We start from the raw sequence: 20,105 nt of genomic DNA, 5'->3' as shown, positions 1-20,105 counted from the left end.
TTTAGCTGGTAAACTGCTGTCCTCTCTCTTTAGACTGTGTTTTGGGAATCCTTTGTCATGAATTAAATTAAAAACTTAATTGTAAAACAAATTGTAAATGATACAGTGTACTCCTGAGAAATGTTGTTAAGCTGGGTGGAAAGAATCTGTAGGTGGATGGTGGCCCCTGTATTGTGACCCAACTTTTAGTAAGCACCCAAAAACGTGCCTGGTGGAGCGCCCGGCTAAGAGGGGCTGGGGAGAACACTATGATATCTAATGTATAATACTAAAAAGGTTTAAAACATCAGTTTCCAAATGATTAAAAAAAAATTGATCAAAAATCACCATAGTTTCTCTTTTAGGGAACCCTACATTCGGTCCATGACCCTTTGTTTCCTTTGTACAATTGTCTTATTTGAAATATTGCTTCCTCTTTTTTTAATTGAATCTTTTCTTGTCTATTTTTATCTGTTCAGATCAATCGTGCTCCCAGCTTCGGAACAGATCAGAAGATTGACTATGATGTGAAGAAAGGAGTTTTGCTAAATGCGTTAAAACTTTTGAACATAAGGTAACTGGTTTCATCCTCCCGTTTCTGTAATGAGCGTGTCCGGAGAGGGGGCTACAGGAGATGGCAATACACAGAGAACCATTTCATTTCTGACTTTCTTGTTACCTACAGAGGCTGATTGGACATCAGCAGTTGTACATGTGCAGAAAACTAGTTTCTGGACCATGAAAAGGCATCTGATATGAAGAGATGAAATCTACAGTCTTTTTAATACAAGTCTGCTATATATATATATATATATATCCAGGGATGCATCTATGTAACGTTTATGGTATTATTTATTATACAGGAATAAAATTGATTATATGGGAATACATTGTTGGAAACTGCAAACCCTGGACTTTGTTTTCTATTTTGGGTTGCACAAACACACAATGGAACAAAATACCCGTTGATTTTGCTTTAATTCCATTGAGTTGCTATCTTTCTTTTTCTGTCACAATTCATTGTTTAGCCCTTTCCAATTATCAACCCAATAATGAGGCCTTCCTAATTCATTTTTACAAAACACAGTCCTGCGTTGTTATACAGATCAAGGGGAGTTTGTACTCTCAACACACTTTCTGCTATAGGGTGACAATGTTGCTTCTCCAAAAAAAAAACAAAAAAAAAAAACAATTTAGTGAGTGAGCATTGTCACCCTAACACATAAATGGCGCTATTGGCAGGTAAAAATGAAGAGAAAAAAAGTCTAAAAGCTAATGTATCCACCACATCTATGGACTGATAAGCTGTAATAGATTACTTTGTCGTTAGCTTTAATACAATATCTAAACTCACTGCATCAGCATGTGATGCATACTTTTGTCTTTAAAGCAAGGAATTAAATTTAACACTTTAAATATGTTAAAAAAATTGGAAATAAAGGAATGAGCTAATATACATTTTCGGCATTTGCATCAGCAGCCATTTTCCCCGCAGCCATCCTTTCATGAAATCCGTCTAGATAATTGGCACATGGGGTAGTAATGGTTCATTAGCCTTTTGTTGTATTGTATTATTTAGTATTCCGATTTGCTTGTTGCACAAGAGAAGCATCATCTGTTGGTGGTTCTGCAGGTAATTTGTAAACCTGTTACAGAAACATGCTAATTGTTTTATCCTTGAAAGTAAACACACATGGGACTTTTTCTCAGCAGGCACTTTTTGGTAATAAAGTTAGATGAGCAAGCGTTTTAATATTTCATTACTGAGCTTCAATTTGTCTTTTTTTCTATTCTGTAGAGCGAGCGATAAAAAAAAAAATTTGGCCAAACAGAAGGCAGAGGCTCAGAAGAGACTGTATGGTCAGGGATCTATGAAGAGGCTGTCGCCAGGGTCTTCGGACTGGGAGAAACAGCGGCACACGTTGGAGAGGAGGAAAGAGGAACTAGTAAGCATTGTCATGATCATTGTCATGATAATTTTGTATTAAAGCTGAACTGCAGGCAGATTTCAGGTTAAAGCAGAATTAAACCCTACAGGTGCTCACCTATCCCTGTTCCATTGTGGTTGCTGGCTTTTTCCTTCTACTCTTCCTTGTTTCAGCCATCTTGATTGGCTGGGCCAGGATAATGTAACTTCTAAGCAAATTTATAGGTGTTCTTTAAGTTTTGGCAACCACAGGGGAAGCCAGGATGTGCCGGGTATCCTGTCGGCCAAAGCTAAGCTTTGACAGATGGGTAGCGATCAGGCAGGTAAGAATGCTTATTGCAGAAGGCACATCACCTGTCTCTTTCTGCCTGATCTCAAGTTTTTAAGGTGGAATTTAATTTCTCTTTAAATACATCAAACAGAAGATACATGTTAAATAGGAGAGTTTACATGTCAAAGTTGTTGCATTGTTTAACCAGTCTTGACATTTACAGGAATTCTTCAGACATTGAAGCCAAGTTGGCAACCTGACTTGAGTCTGCTGCAGTTAGGCAATAAAGCTTGGTCAACTCTCCATCACCAGCCTGTGAATGAGCTGCAGAATACTGAGAAATGTTTCTGCTGCTCATTCCTCCTTATTCTCTTGTAATACACGTAACTGGCCTCTGGTTTTGCTACTCTCTTTTGTCTAAGATCTACTGCAGGGGACGGCAGACTCCGGCCTTTAGGCCAGATACGGCCTAGCCGGTAGTTTGTTCCAGCCTAACGCCCCCTGGATCGGCCAGGGAGCATTAGGAACTGCCCGTGCCGCCCCCTTGCAATTACTCCCCTATTTATCAAGGCCAGCGTTGATACTTCCGCCGCCGCAGTAAATAGGGAAACCTCCCTGAAGGAAAATACCTCTCCTCCGCAATGCATATGGGGGATTTCACTTTAGGGGTCGTTCCCTGGTGGTGGGGGGCAGAGCCATTAGGGCAGATCCGGCCTAGTGTGCTCCTGCACACCCCATAAACGGCCTAGTGGCCAATAAACTTTGCCGACCCCGGACCTACTGTACAGGATATTAAAAGTTCTATATACCAAGTCAGATTTAGTTGCTTACATTAACTAGGCCTAAAAATATATTGATGTTTTAATTGATGTGTAACTGGATTATTTGCTGTATTCTTCATGGAGAAGAATGGAAGGTGGATATTTAAGGTGGGTTTAGTGTAATGGTTGGTTTTGGGCTGTTAGGGGTGAAGGTTACAAGGAGGGTGAATGTGATAGTCTGTGCCAAACTTACAGAGATGTAAGTTTGAAAATTATTTCTGGGAATACATTTACTGTTAGATCTAGTGCAAAGTAGCACATCAGCTGCCATCTGGTCTAAACAATTTTCCAACTAGTATTATTATATTTGGAAAACATGCTTTTGCAACTATGAGGATGGGACAAACCATAGGGCAGATGAGAGCTCCCAGTCATATTTGCTTGCTTGTACATATAACATGACTTTTTGGGCGATAGTTACCAACACAGTCAGTCTGTCCACGCCAGATCAAAAACCCAAAATCGGGTGAAAATTGGCCAGATTTTTAATGTTACAATTTAGGTTATAAAAAGTTTAGTGAGAGGGTAACAGAGGGGCGAAATATTAGGGTTGAAGAGACAATTAGTGTGAGGGATAGCGTTAGGTTTGTAATGATAGTTAGTGTAGGTATTGGTGTTATAGAAATGGTAATGTGAGAGTTACAGTTATGGCGACATTTAGTGTGGAGGATCGTATTAGGTTTGTAATCATGGTTAGTGTAGATCTGTTATAAGGAAAGTATTTTGAGAGTAAAGCCACATACACACGTGCAGTAATAGTTGTTGGAAAGGATCTTGTGACAGAGTGGCACCCTGCTGCGCGTTCTTCTCCTTCCCTTGCATTAGGAATGTTAATCGTCCATCTTCCGTAGATCCACCAGGACGGTCGTTCGGATGATGGACGACGGGCGCTGTACATATGCCAGATTCTCGCCCGATACCAGCCCCGAGCCAATTATTGGGCAAGAACCGTTGGACATGTGTACGTAGCTTTAGGGCCATAGGGATGGTTAGTGTGAGTGTAAGAGCTAAAGGTAAAGTAGGGTTAGTACTTACTATTAGGTTTGTATGGAGTGTTAGTGTTAAGGTTGCAGGGAGGGTTAGTGTTATAGGGAAGGTAAGTGTTAAAATTACATGAAGGGTTAGAATTAGGGTTATTGACCAAAGTTAGTTTGATAGTTAAGTGTTGGGGAAATGGAAGGGTAACAGGGAGGCTAAGTGTTAGGGCTAATATTTGTATTACAGGGAGGGTTAATGTAAGTATTATTATTAGGGTTACAGAGAGAAGAAGTGTTACAGTTAGGAATACTTAGTAAGAGTAGAATGTTTAGGTGGGGTATCACTTTGTGCTGAAATATACCAAAGCTAAACTCTCATTGCTAACGTACTATAAATATAAATTTATAATATTTTCTTTTATATGCATCTATATGTTAACATTGGCTTTTTTCATGCTTTCCAGAAAGAACGACTTGCTCAGGTCCGTAAACAGATATCCAAGGAGGAGTATGAAAACAGGCACATGGGGAACTACAGGTATCAGCTCAGCTTTTAAAGACACTTTTTCTGTTTTTACCACGTTATACCTCTCATTTCTATTTTCAGGATTTCTTTCTGTTTTGTACCTGTCATATGAAATATTTTCCAAATTCCATTTGGGCAGTCCAACCACACTTAAGCTGTCCCTGAAAATCCATCTGTTCAGGAAAGCTTATCGCCTTCTCTAATCCCTCCTATCGTCCAAAGCACTTCTCCGTGTGTGGTCAGAAACCAGCTGCTCCAGAATCATAAAACCTTAAGCCACCTATGCTATGCCTGATATTTGCGATAACACGACCAGTCCGAGCATGGTTTCCTGTAATAACTCAGTGTACAGGTTAATAAGGAAGCAATCACAGATATGTGTTAGCATAGGAAATGCTTCTTATTACTTGCAGAGATTTTTTAGCATTGTAGAGAAACTCTGTGACCAAAAAAGCTTTCTATTGTCTCTGTAATTCATTTCTGTATTTAGTGTCCTGGCTCTGGGTGGGTAAATTCAAGAAATACCTTGTTAGGTCATGGCACAGACACACCTACATACCTAATATAACATTTGTCGGTCTTACAGGGTTGGTTAACCCAGTTTTTCTCAATCAAGGTTTCTCCAGAAATTGCTAAGGGTTTCCTTGAGCAATGAACAAATTGTGCCTCTTGGATCAAATATTATCGCAAGTCAATTTAACCAACACCAATGGTCTTTTTTGGCTATTTGTAAAGATGATATTCTTCTCACTAACCACCCCACTAATGCTCTTTGAGCTGTGGATATTGTTAATTTAAAAGGGGTTCCCTGTAGTCCTGAAAGTTATTGCAAGTGTTAAAAAGGCAGAGAAAGGCTGGGTTAACCAAATGTGTGCCTTGCATCAGAGAATACCAAAAATCACTTTATCCTTGACCTGGGCAGTGCATGAATGCTGAAATGTCTGTTCTATTTTCTTTGTAAAAAAGTGGATCAGTTGTACAGAGATGTTTTAGAAAGAGAAAATAATTCTACAGTGCTTCTTCTTGTGTTAAAAAGAATTTGAAATGACCTAAATCAGCTTTCTAGACCTTTTGGTCCGGTTGGGGATGTATCTGTGTCAAGCAGATGACTATTCGTTCAGTTGGTGCATCTGACTCTTACAGATCCTGCCCCTGGCTGTGGCCCTAACTGGAAGAAACAGAGAACAGATATCGTCTAGTTCATTAAAGAAGCTCTGTCTTTCCACCGGGCAAACATTTGAAAGGTCTTGCTAATAGCTTTGGGTAAAGGGCAAGAAGCAGTAGTGGAGAAGGTGTCACGATGGGCTTAATTTCCTTTCAACCATTGTGAAATCATGATTGTCTTTAACAAGGCCACGGTTTATCCTATCGAGTGCTCTTATTAGACTAGCTTTTCATACAGTTTGAAGATTCAGAGCACAAATGAACAGAAATTGTCACTAATGATAGGTAATCGGGGATATCCGCTAAAATTATTTTCCAACTTATCGACCAATTTATTAGTATTAGCAGACATTTACAGTACAATGCACTTACAGGCTATATAATATCTGCTACTGAAATACTAGCTGCTGACATTAAAACTGAACTCCAGCTAAATATACAAATAAAATATATTTATGGAAGGTGTTACCTACCAAAGAAATTAAACCTATGTACATCCATGAGTTATACAGCCCCATCACGCATCCAAGTGGATAACATCACTTACAGTTAAGGAAAGAGCGGTGTCACTTCTGCTCCCCAACCTGCTAATTGAACGTTGAAGAATAGCAGCCAACAGATGTTTATCCCTATGATATATTCACTTAAATTTTCTATCAACATATCAATAGTTTTCCATGCATCAGACCTGTGATTGGCTCCTGTCCTGTCCAGTCCACCCTCACTCAGTCTTGGTGCCACTCCTAAAGGGCTGCAAGAGGCTCATGCTCATGCAATCTTTTCCTCTATATGGCCAGTGTACCCCAATGTGTGTCCACCATTAAAAAAACCATTAAAAATGTGAGCTCTTTTGAGCTTCCATATGTTTCAGGTTAAGAACTGTATGTTTTTTTAATACAGCTGTATGTTGTATACTTAAACAGTTCCATGTTTACACACTTATTTTGCAGCCTTGAAGAATATCTTGGCTCTCAAAAAATATAATAATAATATTAATGATTAAATAATAACAGAGTGATCATATTTCGTACGTGTAAGGAGGTAAATGCTGGCTTTGCACTGCTGTATTGTTTAAATGAAGTGTATGATGGTGTATACAGTGCTGACAGTAATGTACCAAGACAGCCAAAGGGCATCCAGTGCAAAGCATATAAATGAGGCTTTTCTCCAAATTTGTTATTAATTATTAGCTGACAAGTAGGTATTTGGTAAAGGACCCAGTTTTTTTCTTTAAGTTCCTGTTTAGTTGCTTGTTACAGGAATGTAACCTCAATATAAGGAATAAGTTTTTTAAAGGGAGGATGTTTTATAGCAGTGTTTAACGCAGTGTTGTATGTATAGCACTGGAGGTACGTATACTAGAGACGGGTGGGATATAGAGATCTAAAGGGGGGCTACAAGGAAGCCACAAAATTGGACTCAGCATCAGTTACAGACTTGTCTCAGTGTATCTTAATCAAGCAACAGAATTCTCAAGAAAAATCCAATGCTCTGGTGTTTCTCAACCATGGTTCAGTGGACCTCTAGGGTTCCTTCAGAGGTTGTTAGGGGTTTCTTGACTAATGAGCAATATGCACCTCTCAGGTCAGCTACCACTGACACCAATTAGCTTTTTGGCTATCTGTAACGGTGACATTCTTTCCACTAGCTTGCAAAAAGTATTCATCCTGTTGACCACCACACTAATATACTGGATATAATTGGATATAATTATAGGAGTTTCCTGAAGACCTGAAAGTTATTTCAAGCCCCCCCCCCCCCCCCCCAGTTTAAAAAGGTTGAGAAAGGCTTCTCTAGCCTTTTGTAAAAAATATATTTGTGCTCACTGAACCAAACTAGCTAGGCGAAGTTAAATCCAAAATGGAAAAAGAATCCACTATATCTGTTCTAAACGTCAAATAAACACCCTGAAATAAATAGCAAAAGAGAAGCATGAAGATCATTAGGCTGGAGTGAAAGAAGCTTGGCGTAGATTTAGGTGTGAGACAGTCTCAGCCTTCTCTTGGCTGAATCCCAGGAATTAGAAGCATTAATTGAATCCAAGTGTGTTCTTTATGGAGATAGAAGTGATTAGAGGAGTTGTCAGGGTACACGCATGTCCAGACAGCGAAAGTGCCTGGAAATGGGATATTTGTCACAGCCAGACCTTAGAAACCCTGACATGTTTATATCTGTTCTCCTCTCAATAGAATAAAAATGTTTCCATCATTTGTGTGTGGCTAGGGGTCATTTGTCCTTCTCTTGTTTTGTTGTTATATAGTCTTCTGGTCTTATCCTATAATATCCTGTTTGTGGTATACTGGGGGTGTATATTGAAAATCTTGGTTTTTATATTACATATTGCAGTGGGACAGTTGTATTAACTGCTCTTCTTCCACAGAAGGTAGGAATTACCTCACTTTTGTACAGTCCAAAGTCTTGAGATATGTCACAACAGTATAATTTTCCCAGAAATCTCCATCTGTTATAATTAAAAAGTCATTCTTAAGCCCCAGTACAATGATTTTGCTGAGCTGATGTCATCGGTGTTCTGCAGGATTAATATTTCCTCAGTCCAGTAAATTTTCCAGCAAGTTTCAGTGTGAAAAGCTGCAACAGGAACTCATCCATGGGTCTCGTCCGAGTTTAAACCACAACAGCAAGGTACAAGTAGGGACAGTTCAGCTAGTCTTCCCTGTGAACATACACAAATGACCCATTACGAAAAAAAGCCTTCTTAGTAAATTATATTTTTGGATGGCATTCCTTTAGGTAAACAAACCCTCTGGGATTTTTAAATGTTCAGGCTGCCTTTACTCAACATTGGAGTATTGTTTTTTGTAATAAGAATGAGAATTCCTGCTTTTTCACCCCATGTATGTATATCATGGAAACCTTCATATGACATCACTGTATAATAAGAAGACTAAACCACATCTTATACCTACATAGGTTCACCTTAGACAGTGTGAAAAGGTTAGTTGGTAGATAAGTTTGGTCTCATTTTACCAATGTTCTGAGATGCAAAAAGACATTTGCCTTGATGACATAATATTTAGATTTCTTAGAGATCAGCTGTTCCAATAGTAAAAAGTGGCTCAGTGGGCTCTTTGCCCATTCTCTTTAGATAGTTAGGTGCAGAAGCTGGAAAGAGGATTCTAAACACCCCAAGCAAATACAGAGTCTAAAAATAAAGATCTAGAAGCATATAATTATTGAAAGGCATAAAATTATGAATAGGACTGGGATTTTACATGACAGAAAAAAATATTTCAATGCCATAGAAGATTTTACACAACGTTCAACGACAGAAACATATATATATATATATATATATATATATATATATATATATATATATATAAATCATTTTCACCTTAAATACAGGGAGTACAATGAATCCCTATAGATGCTGGTTTGATAGAAATCTATTAAAAAATTTCCAGCACGTTTTGCAAACTTTTTGCTCTGCTTTTTCAGGGGACAATACAGCCAGTCTAGATAGGATCAGTAATCAGTAATCAGTTATGGAATGTGTAAACATCAGGTAAAATCAGTAGAGCATCTCCAATAGCCATGTTTCAAAGTTATTAGTGGACATCCAAAGCACTCCAATTTGGAGGCAGTAAAACAACTATCAAGTATGTTGATATACATAACCTAACTATAGTAGATGACATAAACCTATTCTGGATATGCACTGATCACGTTTTAGAAGGACCTCTGAGTATGCACTGATCAGGTTTTGGAAGGACCTCTGAGTATGCGCTGATCAGTTTCTAGAAAGATAATAACAGTAGTGACTAAGGATGAATGCACACTTGCAATACTTGTCGTTGGAAAGGATCTTTCATGATCCTTTCCAACGACAAACTACTGCATGATGCATGAACGAGTGCAGTACATACAGTCCGGTTTTGCTCTTGTAGAGGGGAGGGGTAGAACGACGGAGCAGCACCCTGCTGTGCGCCCTCCCCCTTTACTTTCATTATGATCGTTCGTCGTCCATCGTCCGTGGATAAGCCAGGGCGGTCATTCAGACGATTAACGACGGGCGTTTTACACACGCCAGGTTTTTGTCCGATAACCAAGTGTGTACGTAGCCTAAGACTATTTGATGTAGTCCTAATAGTATTAAATCGTGGTTCATCATTTATTAGAGAAATCTATACAGAAAGATCCAGTGGCATTCATACATATGATATCTATTGAATGTAAAAGGTCTATTGTTCCAGTCAACTAACAAAAGCCCTGCTTGGGACCTGCATTTGACAAGTTCCACCCAAATCCCTGGAACTAAACCTTCTAGTAAAATACATCAAAGTAGATCCCATGTGGAGCTTTCATCTTGTTGTCCAGAACGGTAAAGCTTTTAGCATCAGTAGGATGGGAAGTTACACCAGGATGTAATTCTTTCTGTTTACAATAATGTTGTGGGAGGTAAAAAAAATCTACTTTATTACAGGTAGTATGAAACATTTTTTATTTGGCTGCATGTAGGTAACACATTTTATCCACCTTTCATCCACCTTGAAATGTTGGCTAGCAGTTTTAGTTTTTATTAACTTCTGCCTGTTCATAGATAAAGCTTTTCCTGTAATACATACTTGGCCTTTTTTCTGTTTTGGAATCAAACCTATAGCACACTAGAATGGGCCAACCACCAGTGAGGAACGTAACAGAAGATAAAGCATGATTGAGAATTTGAGTTGAAGCTTTTCTTAATTAGCCACCTAGAAGCAAATAACTTCCCATCTCCCTTTTTAAAAGACTTTTAATAGACTGCCGGAGGCTATGTATCTCTACGTCATTAGTCTTACTTGCACCGTTCATTAATAGCAACACGGCGACCATCTTGTCTTTGTATTTCTCCTCTTAGATTTTGTTGGAAATTACTTTGGTACGTGCACCCCCACCTCATTCTCTCCTCCATCAAGTCTGAAAATTCCAGACAAGCTGCTAACTAGTAATTCCCTCTTAATGTTCCCATGCTTCTCATCTTTCCTGATGGAACCTTATCAAGAGAATATATTTTATTGTAGAGTGAAACTTGGAAAATGCCAAAACTTTTCATGTAACTCTCAAGTTCTAGGCAAATATTCATCTCTTTCTTTATAATCTTACAACAATGCTTCAACTTGCCAGAAGGCTTTTTTTGTGAGGAAGGGTAAATCATTTAAAACAATGGCCAGTTTTTTTGTTGTCTATATTTTAAAGTAGTACATTTATAAATAGTTAAAACTAAGTTGTAGAATAGGTCATTATGGCTGCTCCTTGTGTTTTTATTGTGCACTAAAACTGTAAAAAAAAAAAAGAAGCATATTATCCCTACCATTCTTAAAATTATGGATTGTTTGGCTTTGTTCCCTCAGAGTTGAGCACATATTAGGCAGACTATGTTGTATGAGCAAGTTGTCTGCTTAATAACAATAACATTTGGGGATTATTGGAGCAGGTACTAGACCTCTTGTTGTAAAACAGTTTGGGTTTTAGATCTGTATAGATTAGGAGGTTCATGAATAACAATACCATACCAGTACAAATTTGGTGATTAATGGTCAGATATATATCTTCCTTGTAACCTGAGATGGTGATTTCTAGCTTGTTGGAGATGTTGTTATCTGACTTTGTTCATTCTGTTGAGGTTGCAGTGTGTTTACCACATTCTTATACTAGGGAATACCGGTAGCTTCCTTTCAGGAGACGCTACATGAAGCTTCTCCTGGTGGCAGCGCCAAAAAGAATGCCTAGGGGTGACAGTGAGCTGTACTAGTAACGCAGGCTGTTGCCAGCTGTCAAATCTGTTCATACTGGTTCTTTGAGGACCAGCATTGTGAGTGATAGAGCGGCTGGCAATGTGCCATGGTGCCAACCAGGGAGAGCCACGTGGGATCACTCAATCCTGAAGCAGGTCTGAACCAGCCTTCAATAGTGTACTAGCAAGTACGTACCTGTGATCATTTTTTATTGTCATTCAAAGGGAACAGTTGGTGTACATTACTTTCCATTAGGTCCACTGTGCAGTCATCTACAGATGAATTCTAGATTTCAGGATTGCATTATCATGTTCAGTCCCTGCTCTTCCCACTCTCTCCATTTTATGGTTGCTTCCAAAAGGTGCTTCATTGGATAGTAGGAAAGCAGTGTGCCAGTTCCGGTCACTATCTTAAACTGTCCTTGACATGTTCTGAAAGTCATCTGCAATACCTACTCCAAGAACCCGGAAGTCTATTACCATTGCAAAACCACAATTGCGTGCTGAGGGCTCATGTATACTGATGCAGGATGAATAAGCATCAGCTGTTATGTTATGACATTTTGAGCTTCTACCATTTATTAAGGCCTGAAACAGCCCAAAAATTATATTTAATCTTTTAAACCTACTGTTGTGGAGGATGTGGGTATCATACACAATTGCTGAATGCTCTATTTAAATATATTTAAATGTATTTTATTTTTGTTGTTAAATTTGGTAGAACATTTTGAAAAACAGCTATCTTTGTGGCATATATATCTTACATTGGGAAGACTTATTCTTATTTTTTTGTCCTCAAGACACAACAAGAAGTATTAGGAAATCTTTCTTTTCAGGCTACTATTACTGGAATGGGGGGGGTCCTATTTTAATGACAACTCAAAGTGCTCTTTAATTCAAAAGACAATGGTGACCACAACACATAAAGATAATAAATAACGCAATAAATAAAACAAGACAGGTGTTTGAATTCCACCAAACTCTGTCCAAAATGAAAAGGACATTTTGGCTTTTGGTAAAACTGTATTTACATTAGAAATTAATAGCTGTGACAAGTATAAATCAGTTCTAGAGAAATAGTATAGAAGAAGAAGTGCAGTTACATCCTGTGTACAATTGAGAAAAAAAGTCACTTAACCATTAATGAGGATTTTCACAAGCAGAACAGGTGATGCTTTGGAGTTCTATACTGTTTATATAACATTCTGGCAATTGTGTTATAATGTAATTGAACCAATACACTTTAATACCCCTTGCACATAAATACGCAATCACATGGAAAGTTATGTAAAAAAATTGATTTTTGCTTGTACATGATTAGATGAAGTCAGCAATACTTCACCGCCGTGAGCGAATGCTGAATTTCTTTCTCTTTAGGTAGTACATTCTTTGTAAAACTCTTTACTCTTGACACTCTTGGAATTTCTCTGTGTCTCCCACCAAACTGTTGTTTCTCTATTTGGTCCCTACATTACTACAGGGCAGTAGTGATGTAAAGACAGGTGGAATGAATCACTGAGCACAGTGGGGGGTGTAGGCATTTCAAATGTTGAATACCTTGCCAAAAACTGCTTAAAAAAATCAGGGTTCAGACCCATATTCTTTGTGTTCTGGTATTTTTGAAATGTAATGTTTGTATATGCCCTGATGAAGTATACATTAAAACCCTGAAATGTGTTGGAAATACTTACAACAAAAATAAGGACCAGTTGTCCATTTCTTCCTGTATAAGACTTTTCCCTTCTGTTTAGTAGTAAAATGCTCACATTTTTCTGTTCCCTAATTTTGCTTTTCCCTATATACACGTTCTCTTTAAGCCATACCATCTAAGCAGCTTATATCTTGCAATGTTTTATTTTTCTTTTGTCCAGTCGACTTTTCTTTTTTCGATTTTTCCACTCATGTGCATCTCAGGCTGTTTTTTTCTTTCTAAAAAAATTCTTTCTCCAACTATGTTTAATAAAATATGTCTCCCCTGCGTGTCTGTGACGGCAGGCCCCATACCCTTTGCATAGCGTATTGTTCACTGTCTTTTCTGCTCGACACTTTTATTTTAATGTTATTCTGACTGTTTTCTTTATCAAAGACAGAAGAAAGTTTACTCACAAGCCGAATTTTGTGTTTTTTTTCCACCCTTCTCTCCCAGGCGTATCTACCCACCAGAGGATAAACTGCTGTTAGAGAAGTATGAGGGGCTTCTGAGCACAGCCTTCCAGACATTCCTCGCCGGCAGGGCCGCCTCGCTGCAGCGTGAAATGAATAATCCCCTGAAAAGGATGAAGGTGCATTCAGTGTGGAAGAATTGACAGGCTGTAGCGTATTATAGTCCTCAGTGTGTCGTGTCCTCTTCAGGGCTTAGACCAGTCACACCTCGTATCATGCAGCCGAGAGACAATTAAACCGTTATTCAATTAATTCAAGTGGTTTGGTGGCAGTGATTTGGCCTCCAGGGAGGTTGAATAAGTAAATAAGATAATTGGGGTGGAGGTAGAAGGAGTCTGCAGTGCAGCATGGGGAGGATTAGTGTCACGTTCACCAGATTCAACGGAAAGTTTTTAGAACTTTATTTCTTTGAAATCCAGCAACAGTTTCAAACTTGTTATAGTTCTCAGACTTCTCCAAAGGGGGCCACTCAACTGCCAATCACTCTGGTCGGGCACAACGATGAATGATCTGGTCAGTATTTCTATGACCATATGGTAGAGCATTAAGCTATGTACTCATGCCAGGAGATTGCCACCCGAGACAAACAATCATGCTGATCACTGGCAAAAATATTGCATGGGTACAGCAGCTCCCCCATATTAGTTATAAGCCGCTAGGGGGGATTGAAGAAAGACCTAGCAGGAACATCTACTATGAAGGAGAGCACAGCTGGGTTCTGCTTGCTGGTCCTCCCCTCTCCGTAGAACAGAACAGCTCTGTGTATACAGCACTGATTTGTTTTCTTGCCTTTGGAAATTATCACGAAAGATCATTTTTAGTGAAGAAATTTACACGCTGTACAGGGCTTTTTTTTGCAGAAGGCCTGCATTAAAAGTTATCATGCTGATTGGATTATTTACTAAAAAAAATTTTTTTTTTCATTGCCTGCTGTTTTAAACTCATGGTCACCAGAATCAAAGTGGATTTGGTTTTGGTGTTGTAATTCTCTAATAGAGAAAGAGTGGTAGGAGTAACTATTCCTTCCTCTACCATTACATTCAGTGGTGCCACCCCAGAGATATCAACAAATAGTAAATAATAGAAAAGGAAATAGAAGGCTGGAGTTTCTTTGGTAAAATGATGTGTATTAAATATGTCAATTAACATATAATAAAGTTCACAATCACAAAGTGATATAAATTCAAGAGTAGGTCACTCCAATATTTCAACACGGGATGTTAGAGCACTTTCTTTACAAAAGGATCCCTATGCTTTCAGGGGAAACATGTATAACACCTCATATCCTGATGTGTATTGCCAACCAGCTTCTTCAGGGGTATGTAGAGAAGAGTAACAAGAAAGTTTGGGAACACTTCACAATGGATATAAAGAATACTCCCAGGGCCAAACAGTATGACTGGGTGAGGAGGAGAACCTGCTTGGTCAGTAAGTGGACTGCAAAATGTGCTAAAAAACTTTTTCAAAGTATGCAAACAGTGTCTTTAGGATAGTAGGAGGACTGCTCATACTGGTGTGAATAGGTGCAGCTCACACCAGAATGAGCTCTTAAGCTCTAAATGCCAGTTTCCTTTTGGTCTCTGGCTTCAGTACTTTTAGAGTCACTGACCCAAAAAAACAGGCACGTTAGAAAGGCAGAATTTCTGATTAGTTTGCCTGTTATAAGTCAGCAACATGGAAAGTACTGTGGGAAATGGATCATCGTGATAGCCAGTAAACTAGCATTTTTAGAGTGAGCAAAGGCAGCCTTCATATTTTGGTAACCTTTTATTCACCTGCAACACAGTAAGCCCTGAAAGCGCAGCTAAACTCCAGAAAATTGCGACTAGGCAGGGCTTTTCAGGGTATGTCCCTTCTGCAATAAATTAACCTTACCTGCCTGATTGTAATTTTTTAAAAATTATTTATTAGGGATAACAATCAGACAAAGTTTGGAGGCTGAATGGTATAGTGTAGAAATGCCTGACAATTCTGTAGAAGCCACATTTATCACACGATCCTTGGTACCTTTTTAAAAGTAAAACCTTTTTTTTAAATCTTTTTCAGAATGTCTGCAAACTACAGGTCATAATTTACTGCAGATTCATACTATAGGTATTCATAGGCAATATTAAAAATATTCACATCTAAAGACTTCTCAGCTTGGTGAAAAAGTTTCACTAGAATAAAGTTCACACTGTATTTTCCTAACAGGTTTCCTGCTCCATCTTGTTGCAGAAAGTCTTTGATAGCCTCTGTCCAGCATATTTTTATTCACCATAAAAGCTTGATATTCTGTACTGGCAATGTGAACATTTACCTGAGGCTGACACTGAGAAATCTTTAAAGATGAGGCTTGATTTTTTTATATACTTTATTTAAACATTGAACAGAAGTCTCATGTCTTTCCCAGGAGTCACAGAAGCAGACATGCTATAGGATCAGAGAATATGTAATATTATCAGGGAGTTGAGATGCCCCTTAGCTTTGTGGAGATCCCAGAGTAGAATGGCCTGGTTTGACAGCAGATTAGAAATGCACGGTAGCAGGAGACTGTTCGTTGTTACTTATGGAACAGTGCTTGTTATAGTCTGTGTACATCAAACAAAGTTTTATCAGATTCTGTATTTCTTGCTATTAGTGTGTTGTGTAGTTTTGTATAGCTGTAGAAGTTTACTATTTACCTCCTGGTGAGTGTCAGTTTATTTTGAAAGCACTCTGTAGCAAATATGTCAAATAAAGGGGAACTCTAGAAATAATTTTTATTTGGTTTTGGATGCAAATGGAACTGAAGTCCTATACAGATGTTGGAATTTTGCTGCATTATATATTCGTGGATCACCTTGCCTCTAGCGTCAGTAAAGGTTTCCAGCAATTTGCTATTTGCTTTGCTGGATCACTTAACAACTGACTAATGACTGCCATCACTATCTCTGAGGTGCGGTGCCTCCTGCATATTTTCCCTCTCTTTATAGGGAAGAGCGGCCTATCTATAAAGCGATCATTCTGCAATCTTTTATTTGATTTTTATGACTCTATAAAAATCATAAATTTGAATTTATGGCTTTTCAACAAAAATTGACCATTCATATGGGACTTTAGACTGGGTTTTTTGGCATATATACTTTATTGAGATTTTAGAACCCAACAGCTTATGCAATATGCAAGCAAACTATTACATAAACAACTAATAAAACAAATAATACATGACACATTATAGTAATACCATCAAACATTGTGAATTCCATTAAACTACCCCATCATCACAACCCCATATATATATATTATCTACAATAGCTTTAGTGATATGACAATAGACTTTGTAAAGCACTGTGTAATATGCCCCTACTACCGGTATATAAATACAAATAAATTGTAAAATAAAATAATGCTGATTACAACAACGCCTTGAAATAGCTGGCCATCATGAACGGGTATGGTATATTGTTTGGGTTCGACTGGTTGTATCTGCATTGGGAATATTTTCCTGTGGTTAGGGGAGCAGAAAGTAAGGAAAACATGCCAGGTCTACTATTCTAGAACTAAACATTTTTAGGTGCCCATTTAGTTCTAAGTGGTGCGTTAACATGCATGGCATTAGGGTAACCTATTTATCACAACTGGGTTGGTCATGCACCCTAAAAATGCACATGGCCTTTTTTTTCTAATGCAGTGCACTACCAAGCAGCAGTTGTATTGCCTTAGTGCAACACAGCATCACATTTTATGTATGTTAATATTTGTTACTGCAACCCAACAATCTAAATGGACTCTGAAGACTACAACAAAACTGTTTGAAGCTTGCTTAAAGCTTTCCATGTCTGTTGCACAAGCCAAAGTCAAAGCCCATGTGAATAGAATTTGTGTGCAATACTACCAGTTTCAAAGAACACTAAAGCATTTAGTTGACCAACATCAACTATATAGGTATTTATAATACTAATCTTATAATGTACTAATTTTAATGTCAATATTTCTGCCATCTCTTATCCATGATATAAGGTGCCAGGAAACAGGGTTGGCCAATTCCAATCCCCCTTGGCCACAAACAGGCCAGGATTTGTATATAAATGTTTTCTGACTCTTTGTAAACCACACCTTGTTAAATTTACTGCTGTCTGTTAAAGAAATACTAAAAACTTGTGTGGATTTTGGCCCTTAAGGACTGTAGTTGGACAGCTATGTAATAATGTATAGAATGAGTTATAGAATTGCCTGGGGCCTCATTTAGATAAAATTTCTCATCTGGCTAAGGACCACAAAGAAGGGGGTCCAAGAAAAAAGTTTGATTGCTCTATAGTGTATATAATAAAGGGAACTTGGCACATGGGATGAATCCATATGATTCCTTTCCTGACCCCCTTCTGAGCATGATAGTTTTATGGCTTTCAAGCTCATCCACCAGCTTTGCAAATTGCTGACCAGCACTGACACACAGCAAGTAAGGCGAGCTCCATAGTCAGTGACGTACGTGAATTAATGACTTTTACATGAGTGAAGGTGCTCATATAACCACAACATTGTATATTAAAACATGAACTTTTTCTACATTTTTAGGAGGAAGACATTTTGGATCTTCTGGAACAATGTGAAATAGATGACGAGAAGCTGTCTGGAAAATCTAGTCGACACAGAGAGCCAAGGGTATGTAGCATAGCAGAAAACTGGTACTCCAGGTCATAATGTGTTAAAGTCAGTCATTATCAGAAACACTTTAAAAATGGTTAAATACATTACTACCATGGGCATGATTTATAAAAATAGTATAGGCGGTTCACTTTGCAAAGTGAATTATCTCCTTGCAAGGGATATTTCACCTAGCTTAGTAGATGAGATGAATCTCTGCTGACCATCATTAATGATGTGCAGAGAAAGATCCTGTTTACTTGCATTTACTTGCACCTGATTTGGTATGCTTTGCAGAGTGAACCATCATCACATTCACCAAACTTAGTTTACTATCCCTTACAGGGTGTTAATTCACCTAGGTAGGTGAACAGCCTTTAGGAAATCACCTTGCAGTATTTCATGCACTGTATTGTGTGTGATATACTCTTCTATTCCCCATTCTGTATTCTATGCTCTACATGCTTTATTTCACAGTTCCTCATACTTTGCTCCACATTACTATAATCTGCATTAAATAAGTAGGTCTTATTTAATACAGATTATACTTCCTCACTCTTTGTCCTACATGACTATTTTCAGCATTAAAAAGCAAGTCTTCAAAAATTATAGTACTTTGGGAATGAGGAAGTATGTTATATGCCACCTTACCCCTGCGGGGTTCCAAGGGAAGCATATAAACTGTGGCTTTCTTGACAACTGCATATTGGGTTATTGAAGTTGGCAGCAGTCATTGGAGTGGTGTGGGGCAGAGATAAGGCTAAGTAGAGGTACCAAAGGATGGGGTGGGGGTCAGTTTCTTTAAAATGTACGTTACATTATATGCATTTGTCCCAGTGACTACTGTCAAAGAATGATGGATATTTCAAAATTGGTAACATCTTCCTTTTGTGACTTTGGGACAGAAGATGAAGGGAAATCTCAATGGGAGAGAAATGACATAACTTCCATGCATGCGCACAGGAAGCTATTTTTCCTAGCTTGTTAAGGAATCGTACCCTTGGCCACACATGCTCAGCTTTGAGCAATGTCTCTCAACCAGGAAGCATAGGATCCCTCAAGAGGTTGTTAGGGGTTCCTTGAGCAATGAGGAATTTGTGCCTCTCAGGTCAGTGTAGGTGACACCAATGATCTTTTTGTAAGGTCGACATTCTTCCACTGGCTGGCAATATAGGAGGCGTTCTAAAAAGCTAAAATACCATGAGCTGTGGATTTAGTATTAATAGCAGGGGTCCCTTGAGGACCTGAAAGTTTTTTTAAGGGTTCCTCCATGTCAAAAAGATTTAGAAACAGTATAGTACAGTGTTTTGAATTTTCAAAGCGTAAGGTTACAATCCTTAATTGAAGAAAGGTATAGTGTGTCTCTTCTGGAATTAAAGAAAAGAAAATGTACAGCTTGCAAATTGTATATTTTTAAATAAAGTCTTGCATTAGGTTCCTAATGTATTTTATATGTCCATGAACCCTATTAGTATTATGCTAGTGTTTATGGTGGATCTCTCTTACTAAAAGATGTAAAGGTTTGAACACATCATCATCAGAAGGATTGGCTACAGTGAGAGGGGAATACTACAAATTTTAACATTGTTCAAAACTTAAAAAGTTAGAGAACTGCAGGGCATCTTATAAAGCTCACAGACTTTACTAAGCTATTATGTCCTTTTAGAATTATTAATTAGTTCTGCTCTTTTGTCCTAAGAACATGTGCACTTTAAACAAAAGTGTCCTTTAAACATTGGAAGTTGTAATTTTTTTACTTGTGCCAATCGTCAGATCACGAGGACCTCACTAGCAGTCTATTACATCCTCTGGACTATTAAGCCTCTCTTTTCATATTAATCCCCCTCTCCTCCACATATAAATATGCCACTTTAATCAGGCAGATGAGTCTTCCAGAGCGGGCTCATGAAAGGTCAGCGCCATTATCTCAGCGACAGT

At 38.3% G+C, this 20,105-nt stretch overlaps 1 protein-coding gene across 4 annotated transcripts in view; it reads left to right on the top strand.

Moving 5' to 3' along the window:
- TTLL7 (tubulin tyrosine ligase like 7) overlaps positions 1-20,105 on the top strand; it is a 121,968-nt gene that overhangs the window by 52,225 nt on the left and 49,638 nt on the right. For all 4 annotated transcript variants that reach the window (XM_072419556.1, XM_072419554.1, XM_072419555.1 and 1 more), the window contains 5 exons: positions 459-553; positions 1,778-1,925; positions 4,440-4,513; positions 13,546-13,681; positions 18,099-18,185. In XM_072419556.1, coding sequence (XP_072275657.1) covers positions 459-553; positions 1,778-1,925; positions 4,440-4,513; positions 13,546-13,681; positions 18,099-18,185 — 540 coding nt within the window. The remainder of the gene's footprint in view (positions 1-458; positions 554-1,777; positions 1,926-4,439; positions 4,514-13,545; positions 13,682-18,098; positions 18,186-20,105) is intronic.

The sequence above is a fragment of the Pyxicephalus adspersus genome, chromosome 8 (genome assembly GCF_032062135.1).
Source record: "Pyxicephalus adspersus chromosome 8, UCB_Pads_2.0, whole genome shotgun sequence".
In the NCBI taxonomy this organism is placed as follows: domain Eukaryota; kingdom Metazoa; phylum Chordata; class Amphibia; order Anura; family Pyxicephalidae; genus Pyxicephalus; species Pyxicephalus adspersus.
Note: the sequence above shows the minus strand (reverse complement) of the source record. Positions and strands in the feature narration are given on the sequence as shown.